Below are 12,500 nucleotides of genomic sequence, written 5' to 3' on the forward strand. Positions count from 1 at the left end.
ATTCTACTCTATATTATTCTGTCTTCTTTTGCACCCTTCACTGTCAGTCAGAGTTGGCAATCTTTATGAAGCGGTTCTGAAACCACAGCACACTTTTTAACCAACTCAACCCAAACCAGAAATCTTCCTAAAAAGCTCTCATGCTATTATGCAAATGCTGTTGGCAGGTTGTATAATCCCAACAGCTCCTGTGTGCTGCCGTATCACACTATGACCAAAATGAATAGTCTATTTCACTTAGTGTGTGTGTGTGAGGCAGTGTGTGTTCGTTTGTTTCCCCTAGGGCAGGATTTCACGATTTAAGGCAATGTTTGAAGTGCTACTCATTCCCATTTAAATAATCCACATGCAATTTAAATCAGTCAGGTTACATGCAAGAAGAGTCTGAACCTGCTGAGAGAACTGGGTTTGTATGTGTATGTGGTCTGTAATGTGCTATGCGTGTATGTATGGACATATCTATGCGATACAAAGCTATGCATGCACACGTGAATGCTACATCTGTGCCATTAAGCCAGATGTGTAACTATTCGTGTAGGTACTGTCAGTTTAACTAATGTTAAGTAGCTGACCTGAAAGAGAAAACTCGCCTTAGAACTTTCAGTGTTATTATCGTTAACTAAATCCACCCCCCCCCCCCCAACAATTTTTGACAAAATTTAATATAAAAAATCTTAAACTTATTTTATTTCAGCTAGTTGTCAAGAAAATACTTCTCCTTTTTGTTTAGTTTAGGTTGAACTTCTAAAATAACAAAATCTCAATAAACAAAAACTAAAATCTAAAACTTAATAAAAACGATAGTCATTTTTATATTTATTAAATATAAAATATTACATTTATATATTTATATTAAATATAAAACTTATAGAAACTTACATTTGTATTAAATATAAAACATATATAAACTAAAACTAAAAAAACTATTACTTATAAAAAGTATACAGTCATATTTATATTAAATATTAAATTAATATATTAATATTAATTTAAATAAAAAATAACCAATTTGATTTCAGCTATATGCCAAGACAATATTTCACATTTTCATTTACTTTAGGTTGAAGTACTAAAATAAGTAAAACTAAAACTAAAATCTATAATAAAACTGATATAGTCCTTTTTATATTTTTTAAATAAATAAAACATTTTTACATTTACATACTTATTTTAAACATAAAAAAACTAAAACAAACTAAAAATTATAGCCATATTTAATTTAAATGTTAAATATAAAATTACTATATTAGTATTCAAATAATAATGATAAAAACTTAAACATTTTAATTTAGCTAGTTGGCAAGAATAAACTTCTCTTTTCATTTAGTTTAGGTTAGGTTGAATTACTAAAATTAAAAACTAATACTTAAATATAGCCATATTTATATTAAATATAATATTAACATATTAATATTACATATAAAACAACATTAAACTTTAACAAACAAAAAACTAATACTTAAAAAAGTATAGTCATATTTATTTTAAATATTAAATTTAATATTAATATAAATATATTCATATTCATCTTAAATACAAAAAAACGAATTTTATTTCAGCTAGTTGCCAAGACAATATGTCTCAGGTTGAAGTACCAAAATAACTAAAACTAAAATGATAGTCATAAAAAAAAAAAAAATGAACACAACAAAATTAGTAAAACCTTAATTAAAATTAAAATTAAAATTAAACCAGAAAATATAAAAATAAAATCTAATTAAAAATAATAACACAACTTTAAATAGTATTTTAATGAGTAAATGAACACTGAATTCCTGCTGTACTGCTCCTGAATTCGGACACATTTTGTGACGCAACGGAAAGCGTTTGTCGACAGCATGCCTGAGCTATCTGTGTGCACAATTCAGATTTTGTGTGTGTTTATACATGTGTGGTTGTATTTACTGTGTACAGGGACACAGAACAGGTGGATGATGGGATACCTGGGGGTTTTCCTTCTGTTGGCTCCATGTTTAGACGTCACAGAAGGAATTGCACACAGATATCCCAGTATGTTCACGCACGAACAGGATAATAAGCAGCAAGCTGCTAACATGGCGAGGAGGCGCACGCGGTTGTGGCGAAGGATCGTATGGATTATAAAATCAAAGCTGTAGTTTGAAATGTCACACACACATATGCACACACTTCAGCGCAGTGTAATTAAAACCGAAGGCCTGCAGGGTATATGCTATATATAGAGCCCGTCTGACACGTGATGCGGATCCTCAAACTTCCCACTTCTGTGAGACTCCATGAGCTAAAAAGTATTTAAAATAGCGGCTAACTTCCACACTATCAGATCACAGGCTTAATCTGTATCTAATGCCGTTATCGTTTCAAGTAATACGCTTATGAATATGCACAGAAATCCATGTGCTTTGAATACATTATCCATTCCGTAAATGAACCGGGATTCATCTAAAGAAGATGAATTACTCAAAGACGCATTTGGCTTTTCCAACCACGCTAAGAGTGCCGAACTAGGCCAGGGTGATGAAGCTAATAAAAAATCATCTTGATATTTTTCAGCCTTTTGGTAATATTTGATATATATCTCTATATTTATGTATTTTCTCTGAAATGGCTTAAAAGGAACCGTCATTTCAATGAAACAGCCGTGGCTGCCAAGTTGATTTAAATGATTCACATAAGCATTAAAAATAATCATGTTTTCCATTAAACGACACAAGGAAGAGTGATATTTAATCATTTTCATTTATATGCACCTAAATAATCCTACAAAGCACATTCAAAACGGCTACATGCGGACTTCAGTGCATTTGATTGATTGATTGATTGGTGCAAACTATTTATTGAATCAGAGTTCACTGGAATTGACCATTTGAACTGATTCATAGAAATGAACAAAATGTACCACCTGTAATGCCATGTTTAAGTTTTTAATAAGAAAAGCTATGAAAATCTTGGACTTAAAGGATTAGTTGCAAAAAATTGCTGATTATTTACTCACCCCGATGTCATCCAAGATATCCATGTCTTTCTTTCTTCAGTCGAAAAGAAATTAAGGTTTTTGAGGAAAACATTCCTGGATTTTTCTACACAGAATGGACTTCAATGGCAACCAACTATACCAATGTTCAAAGAAGGTTCAAATGTCCGTCTCAATGCAGCTTCAAAGTCTCGACACGATCCCAGTCGAGAAATAAGGGTCTTATCTAGCGAAACCATCTGTCATTTTCTAAAAACAACAACATATATATACTTTTTAACCACAAATGCTCGTCGTGTACCATCTCTGAGATGTGCATGTGCATCTCTGAGATTTGTCTGTGTACTCCGGTTCAAAAATGTAGGGAAGGGAGAAAAATGTCATCTCATTTTCTCCTCCAACTTCAAAATCGTCCGACATCTTTGTTTTAATTTATTATTATTATTATTATAAATTTTTTTCGTGACCTTTCCAACGTGATGACGTAATACGTCTTGATGGTACAAGATGGGCATTTGTGGTTAAAAAGTTTTTTTTTTTTTTTTTGTTGAAAATGACAGATGGTTTCGCTAGATAAGACCCTTATTTCTCGACTGGGATCGTGTTGAGACTTTGAAGCTGCGTTGAGACGGACATTTGAACCTTCTTTGAACATTGGTATAGTTGGTTGCCATTGAAGTCCATTCTGTGTAGAAAAATCCTGGAATGTTTTCCTCAAAAACCTTAATTTCTTTTCGACTGAAGAAAGAAAGACATGGATATCTTGGATGACATCGGGGTGAGTAAATTATCAGCAAATTTTTTTCCTTTAATACTCGTAAGTCACAAGACATAGAAGTCCTGGTCTTTTTACAATGTCTTTAGGAAACTTAATGGCCAAATAAAAAGTGCATGTTGCTTATTTTCATAAATTTCATACCTTAAATATATTCGCTCGGCTCTACGGCAATCACACGAACTCAAAACCACAGGTTATAAGAGTGTCCTTTATAATCAAAGCCAACTATTCAAAATGCAAATAAACTGTAAAAACGGCACTCAGGATCAATTTGATTCCTGTTACTTATATTCTGAAGAGTCCGATGGGAGCAAGAGTTCAAATTGCACGGGAACTCTTGCGCTTTTCTGCAAGTATTCATGGGTCAGGAATTGAAATGATGTTCATGCATTATTCAGCAGAGTGAAAAACGTCTTGAGACAAGGACAGCGTTCATTAATCTGAGGCTGTTCGACTTCAGAAGCGTGTTGTGTGTGCTCACCGCGTGTGTGTAAGTACTGTAGGTGCTGCTGTAGGTGCTGAACGGCAGGGCCACGGTGGGGTTGAAGATGCCAAACTGACCCACCATCTGTTGCATGCGGCGTATGGTCCTCTCTTTATCGGTGTCAGCGAACTTTACCACCAAACTCGACGAAGCTCCCTGCGAGAGACACATGAACGGTTGTACATATCAGTAACATTGCAGGGAGATTCACACAAACACACCGGTCAAGCTCAGGCTAGTTTAACCTAATAATCCTGACCACATATTTCAAATTTCACTCACTTTTTATGGCATATGTTACATGCCATATTTACAATACAATGTGTAACAGGGTGGAAGTTTGCAGCTCATTTCAGGCCCATTGCTAGGAAAGAACAAAATGCGAGCAGAAGATTAACATTTAGGGAGAATGTTATATAAAATCTTTATTTTATTTTTTTAAATGAACATTTTCATGTTTAGTCACCTAAAAATGGGGAGAAGAGAGAAGTTTATGACTGAGTTGCTTTACCCAAAAGGAAATGATGTCACTTCTAGCAAGTCATGTGATTTAGGGCATACCTTTAAGATTTTAAAGGGCAAATAGCACCGATGTAACAGGGTGGACTGGAGTTTGAGGGACGTTAACTACATTTTAATTTAAATATGTATCAATAATTAGTATTTTATGTCAAAGAGAATAAGTAAATGTATATACTAATACTTAAAATTGCTCATTTAGAAATCTATATAAACTTTATTTCAAAGAGAGGTTGAGAAAACACGACTGGGGGCATTTGCCTGTCAAGTGGTTGAAAAGTTTGTGTTAATTGGGGTACATCTATGCAAGAAAAACCATGTGGCATGAAGGTTGATTAACATTTTAGGCAAAATATGCACTGTAGGATGACCCTGCAACAAATAGAGCCCCTAAAAGGACATGATGATGGAAAAAATATGAGATGGGAGTAAAAGACATATTTCGATGTTCCTTCACCATGTCCCTTAAGTGGCAAGCACAACATGCACATGAATTAAAATCATCATATTATACACTTTTGTTGCATTTTTCATTTTGTAGAAATGTTTGTTTCTTGCACTAAAAACAACTAATTTAGCTTCCAAATTTAATCTACCCCTCCAAATAAAGCTGTAATAAAGCTAACATATGACTTAAAAAGACTAGGATTATACTTTTCTAAATACTATAAAAAGTACTATTATACTTTTGTACAAACAGAGTACTTTTATGGTGCTTTTGTGTCGTTTTCAGGGTTATTGTTGTTAACTAAAACTATGAGAAACTTTTTGTTGATTAAAATAAAACTGAAATAAAATAAACTATAAATGAAAAGACTAAAATGATGCCTTGTCAACTAACTAAAATAAGTTTTGGTTGAAGCATTAAAATGACCTGGAAGTAAAAAAAAAAAAAAACTAATAAAAAAAAACTAATACAAATGACAAAAGCACAAAAAAAATAACCAAAAAAAAACACACAACAACTTCAAAATATGAATTAAAACTATAAACAGTGGTCCCTTTTGAAGCTTAAAAGCATCAGTCCTCTTTTGTTGTAACTGCATACAAAAGACCATAAACCAGATAAAATCTCATGTTCCACAGAAAGAAAATCATATTAATCATAGTTTATATTTTTCTTGCACTTTCTTGGCGCTTATAAAAAGTGCAGTGCAACATCACACGCACACACACACACACACACACACACACACACACACACACACGCGCACACACACACATTCTTGTACATCTATCTTTATGAGGACATTCATTGACACAATGCAATCTCTAGCCGCTTACCCTAACCTTACCCATCACAACTAAGAGCCTAACCCGACCCCTGACCCTAAACCGACCCTTAACCTCATTATAACCTTATCCCTAAAACCAAGTCTTGACCCTCAAACAGGCCTTTAAAAGGCTCTCAGAAAGTGTGGACCGGCCAAAATGTCCTCACTTTACTCTCTTTGTCCTCACTCCAATGGTCTACAACTCAAACTGGTCCTCACAAAGATAGTCGTACAAGTACACACACACACACACACACACACACACACACACACACACACACACACACACACACACACACACACACACACACACACACACACACACACACACACACACACACACACACACACACACACACACACACACACACACACACAGGCTCATTAAAAGGCTCTTGATGATTTACTGCACCACTTGACCTTTCATCCCTAAAGGCCAGAATATTCCCCTCATCTGAGAGACAGAGAGAGAGAGAGAGAGACCCTGAAGGTCTGCACCTCTGGGGATTTGTAATGCCTGATCATAAGCCTACACAGCACTTCAGTGCAGATTATGGGTGAGAGTGAGCATCACTGAAGAGAGCACTCTGAAGGGTGCAGGCCATTACTCTCGTACTGTATGTGCGCATCCTACACAAACACACACGTCACTGCCACTTTATTGTGAATTTAGGGATGCACCAATATATGGGCCAATAATCAGTATTGGCTGATAAAAGCAATTATCCTCACTATGATCAGACATCAGCCGATTGCTTGAAAACAGGGCCGATTATATCCTGCCAATCAAAAGCAGGCGGAAAAATGCATTGGAACTCATGCTGAGTGTGAAGACAATGTCTCTCGTGTGGAATTACTAATTCAGTAGTCTTCTGTGAGTGAGTCTTTACAAAAATTCATAATGCTTTTACTGTTATGCTTTACTTTTTTAATATCATACAACAACAAAAGAAGGCTCGCATAAACACAAGCGGATCAAATGCAGAGTAGGGGTTGCAAAGACTAGTCGACTATAATGCTTTGCCATGACTCTTCATGGCCTATAGAGGGTGCAACAGGATAAGAAATCTTTGAAGTCCACTTTTACACTCCGTTTCCAACAGTTGTTCCAACAGTGCTCCACAAGACATGTTTGATTATACCATCTGGATGCTCAAAATAGATCGGGAGAATCCAAGTTTTAAACAGCTTATTGTACACGCAAGTTAATAGCCGTTCTAAACTGATGCACTGCTTCATTAATGCACTAATGCACACAGACTGGCTGATTGGCTCTCTCTCTCTCCTCCCCCATCATGAGTGGACATGCCCTCTACTGCTGATTGGCTCTCTCTCTCTCCTCCCCCATCATAAGTGGACACGCCCCCTACTGCTGATTGTCTCTCTCTCTCCTCCCCCATCATGAGTGGACACGCCCCCTACTGCTGATTGTCTCTCTCTCTCTCTCCTCCCCCATCATAAGTGGAGACACGCCCCCTACTGCTGATTGGCTCACTCTCTCTCCTCCCCCATCATGAGTAGACACGCCCCTACTGCTGATTGGCTCACTCTCTCTCTTCCCCCATCATGAGTAGACACACCCCTACTGCTGATTGGCTCACTCTCTCTCCTCCCCCATTATGAGTGGGCACGCCCCGCACTGCTGATTGGCTCAGCCTCTCTCCTCCCCATCAAGTGTGGACATGCCCCCCTACTGCTGATTGGCTCTCTCTCTCTCTCTCCGCCCCCATCATGAGTGGACACGCCCCCTACTGCTGACTGGCTCACTTTCTCTCCTCCCCCATCATGAGTGGGCACGCCCCCTACTGCTGATTGGCTCAGCCTCTCTCCTCCCCATCAAGTGTGGACACGCCCCCTACTGATGATTGGCTCTCTCTTTCTCCTCCCCCATCATGAGTGGACACGCCCCCTATTTCTGATTGGCTCTCTCTCTCTCCTCCCCCATCATGTGTGGACACGCCCCCTACTGCTGATTGGCCACAAGTGTGTTGTGCTTCTCGGTCCCATCCACTTTCAACAGTGTTTCTCAGAAATCGCTTACTGCGCCTTTAATCGAGGGAAATTATGAGTGATTGTGAGCAAAACAGGAGGATTTTAGAATTCAGTTCATGTTATTGTGAATTAAGAACATCCAAAAGGTTTAGAAATCTTAATTTAATGTTCGAAATTTAGTGAACGTGAGTTTATCAGAATAACTTTCTAAAAGAATCATTATCATTAATCATTATCATTAATATGAAACAAGGTATTAAAAGCAGAACACCAAACTATCAGTATGTGTAGCGGCAGATGTCATTCTAAACAATCGGACAATGGTATCAGAAAATCTTGTATCGTTACATCCCTAAAATATTTAGGAGTAGTAAAGAACATGAGCGTCAAATTAAGTATTTTTTGTAACGGTGTATTAGAGGTTGCTACTCTGTAAGAAGCTGGACTGTCAGAACAGGTTTGAGATCTGACATTGAACATCATTGTGACAAGCTGTAAAATGATGCTGAAATATCTGAATGCATTAAAATTGGTACGGTGGAAAGTTTGGCTCTGCAGGGCTCAAACAAACTGTAAGGCTGAGCTGTTAATGAGGCCTTTGCTAACTCAACGCATGGCTCTGAATGTGTAATGAGGAACTATTAAAATGTCCCTGAAACTCAGTACAGCTTAACACTCTCTCACTGGCTCTGGTCCAGAAACCTTGTGAGCTTCCTCGCTGTCGACTGCCTTCACCTGCAGCATCTAAACTAAAATGGAATTTCAAAAGTAACCAGTTTTGAATGCACTATTAGCAGCAACTGCATCAAAATAAATTGCAATAAGTAAATTATAATCAACATTTCCCTTGCTTTGTCTGTCATCTCAGATGGATGTTTTCAACAACCTTCTCGAGTTGCATCCTGGGATTGTCTAATTTACACTACCGTTCAAAAGTTTGGGGTCTGTAAGACTTTTTAATGTTTTTGAAAGGAGTTTTGAAAGAAGGCTGCATTACAGTAAAAACAGTAATATTGTGAAATGTTATTACAATTTAAAGTAACTTGAACTTGAATATATTTTATAATGCAATTTATTCCTGTGATCCAAAGCTGAAAATATTCAGTGTCACATGATCCTTCAGAAATCATTCTAATATGCTGATTTGCTGGTTATTATCAATGTTGAAAACAGTTGTGCTGCTTCATATTTGTGTGGAAACCACAATACTTTTATTTTCAGGATTATTTGATGAAGAGAAAGTTCAAAAGAACAGCATTTATTTGAAATATTTTGTAACATTATAAATGTCATTGTCACTTTTGATCAATTTAATGCGTCCTTGCTGAATTTTTACTGGCCTCCAACTTTGAATAGTAGTCTGTGATTCGTTTTTTATTTATATAAAAAGAAAACATTGATATAAGTGAAGATCGTACCTGATGATGCTGTTCTGAGCAGTTAGTGATCAGAATCTCCCCATCAGATTTAATTCTCTGTTTAAGTCAGATGGGATGCCATCAGAGCTAAACCCGCCAGCTGTTCTTACCCAGACATTTGGCAAAAGGTCTAAATCCATAATGAAGTTGCACCAGGGCAGCAATATAACGGATATTCCATAAGTCAAAATAAATTAGGAGAGGCTTTGTGAAAACAATGTACCGTAATCACAGACATTGCTGTGCGGACAGGATTAGATTTCTCAGGGTGGGTCATTTGCTTTGTAATTTTGTTGAGGAAAAATACAGACTTTGTTTGATTTAGACAGAATTAAAATCACAAAGTAAGTCTGTGAAACACGCACTTACCTGACCTTGAGGAAACTAGTCACATTCAAATTTCAAAGAGGACCTATTATGATCTTTTACAAAGTCTTGATTTTGTTTTCGGGCTCTACTAGAACAGGTTTTCATGCTTGAATGATTAAAAAACACCTTATTTTTCACAAATTCTCCATTGTTGCAGCACCTCTCTTCCCAGTCTGTCAGTAACGCTCTGTTTAGTTCCTGTCTCTATGAAGCGCCTCTTTCTGAAAAGCACACTGTGCTCTGATTGGTCGGCTGGAGCAGTGTGTTGTGATTGGTCAAGCGCTTCGAGTGTGTTTAGGAAATGCCCCGCCCCTTAATATAACTGTGAGATTCAACACACTACTAACTAACTCAACCAGGCCCCGCCCCTTTATTCTGCGAATTAATTATTTAAATGAGGAATATTGTGACGCGTTCGTTCCCGGAAGAAAACTCAAAGACTACAAAGGAGGCGTTTCAGGAAGTTCAGAAACACTGACACTGATATAGAGAATAACGTCCGCTGTGCTTTGTAAATCTGCAGACCTTTTTCATGCTTAAAGGGATGGTTCGGAGTAAAATCAACCTAGGGTCCTTTGCACCATGACCTCGAGCCAAACACCCCCCCCAGAAGACTTTTTTCCCTTGGTCGAACATTATTAAAGTTAGGGCTTATTTAGAGCTTTCTGGCAGGACTTTTAAGGGCTTTCGGACCTCGAAGTCCGGGTTAGCGGTAGCATTAGCCATAAGGCAAGTGTTATTTAAATAAACTCCTGATGTACTTACAAACTTTCCAATGCCTCGTTTTATGAGTACAGAACCTATTTGTACTACTGTAGAAGTTTGGCACCATTCTGGGCATTATTAGTGGGGTAATTTACGAGACACAACCTTGGATCCATTAGCGCCTGCACTAAGACATCCGGCTGATTTCTCTAAATAAGCTCTAACTTTAATAATGTTCGACCAAGGGAAAAAAGGCTTCTGGGGGGGTGTGTTTGGCTCGAGGTCATGGTGCAAAGGACCCTAGGTTGATTTTACTCCGAACCATCCCTTTACACACTAAAGAAAGTTAAAAATGTAAAAACTGCATAATCCTCTTTAAGGCTTGAATGGTGCCTATGTTGGAAGCTCACAAGGTTTTGGAACAAGACTTTCAATCTCTCATTCTGTCGTAGATGCTTTAATTATCGGTACGCAAACTGTACTGAGTGTGAGATACGGCCTTGAACGTTTCATTTGAGGATAATTACTCTCAAGGTTGAGCTGATCTCTAAACACACGTTCACAGAGGTTCATCAGAAGCATCCCTGCACTACCTGTCTTCCTTCTCTGTGACAGTTAGACACTGTAAGAGTGTGTTTTCCCTCGGTTTGATCTTCGGTGGCCCTCCCTGTCCGCTCCTTTCTCTCTACTTCTTGTCCTGCTCTCAGGGGATGGAGAAATACACCTCTTTATCTGTCCTTTCAATGTGTGGCAGAGGAATTATTCATCTGAACCTTCGCGTGTGAGATAGAGAAAGAGAGAGAGAGAGGTGGGAAAACATGCAGAGTGTGATAAAACGAGTGTGAGCTGTAGAATAAAAAGGAAATGTTCAGAATAGCATACTATATTTCATACGTAATACATATACTGTACATTTTTCTCTGTGAAAGGAATACCCAGATGGCCCGTGAACAATCTGCAGCATTTTTTTTTTGTGCTGATTTTGGCATAAGAGTTGTGGAATTCTGCAAAATAGATTTTTCACCAAAATTCTGCGAAAATTCTGTCATAATTTATCTACCGTCATGACATTTCCAACCTGTGTAACTTCTTCCATGAAGCACAAAAGGAATGTTGTAACAGCAGTTCTTTTCCATGCAACTATTGTGACAAAAGCATCATAAAGTAGCTATGAAATCATGACTGAAACTGAATATTTATTATTATTAAATATTAAAATGAATATCACATCTAACACATAATCACATCATTGTTTGTGCAAGTTAATATTAAATAAAATTAAAATTAAAAATTAAAAAAAATTATGAACAATAATATAGTAAATAAATAAAATAGTTTTGAGATGGTTTTTATACAGTTTGTTATTTTGACATATTTAAAAAGATATTGCCCTTTAATTAGCAACTTTTCATTAGCAGAAAATTAATATTATGCAGTCACCCTAATTAAGATTCTCATTGTTTGCATGTGCGAGTTAAATATTAAATAATTTATTTGTATAAATAAATAGGTTTATGATTAATAAAAATAAATGAAGAAACAAATAATTAATAAAATGCAGTTGTGAGATAAAATAAAATATTTTAAGACAGTTTATATAGTTAATTATTTTGATACATTTAAAAGATATTGCCCCTTATTTAGCTACTTTTTTGTTAGCAGACCGTAAAATAACTATTAAAATTAATATTATGCAATCCCCCTAATTAAGATTCTCATTTTTGTTATTTGCAAAAACAAACAAACAAATAGTATGCACTGCAGTATCAGTGTAGTAGTAGTCTTGTAGTACTCAAGGCCGGTCTCAAGACCTTTTCTGAAGGTCTTGTTCTTGTCTCGGTCTCGACCGCATTTGTACTCGATCTTGTCTCGGTCTAAGACTGAGGACTTCAAGACCGGTCAACACCACAACTGCGAGGATATCACTATACTGCCGTGTATTGTCTGATTTTTGTGAATGTGATTAATGTGATTGGATGGCAAGTCTTGGTTCCAACACCTTGTGGTC

The 12,500-nt window shown here is 36.8% G+C and overlaps 1 protein-coding gene across 2 annotated transcripts in view; it reads right to left on the bottom strand.

The window, feature by feature from the left end:
- LOC311292269 (CUGBP Elav-like family member 5) overlaps window positions 1-12,500 on the bottom strand; it is a 202,017-nt gene that overhangs the window by 32,208 nt on the left and 157,309 nt on the right. For both annotated transcript variants that reach the window (XM_084411901.1, XM_084411900.1), the window contains exon 6: window positions 4,213-4,371. In XM_084411901.1, coding sequence (XP_084268027.1) covers window positions 4,213-4,371 — 159 coding nt within the window. The remainder of the gene's footprint in view (window positions 1-4,212; window positions 4,372-12,500) is intronic.

The sequence above is a fragment of the Rutilus rutilus genome, assembly GCF_951802725.1.
Source record: "Rutilus rutilus genome assembly, chromosome: 6".
In the NCBI taxonomy this organism is placed as follows: Eukaryota; Metazoa; Chordata; class Actinopteri; order Cypriniformes; family Leuciscidae; genus Rutilus; species Rutilus rutilus.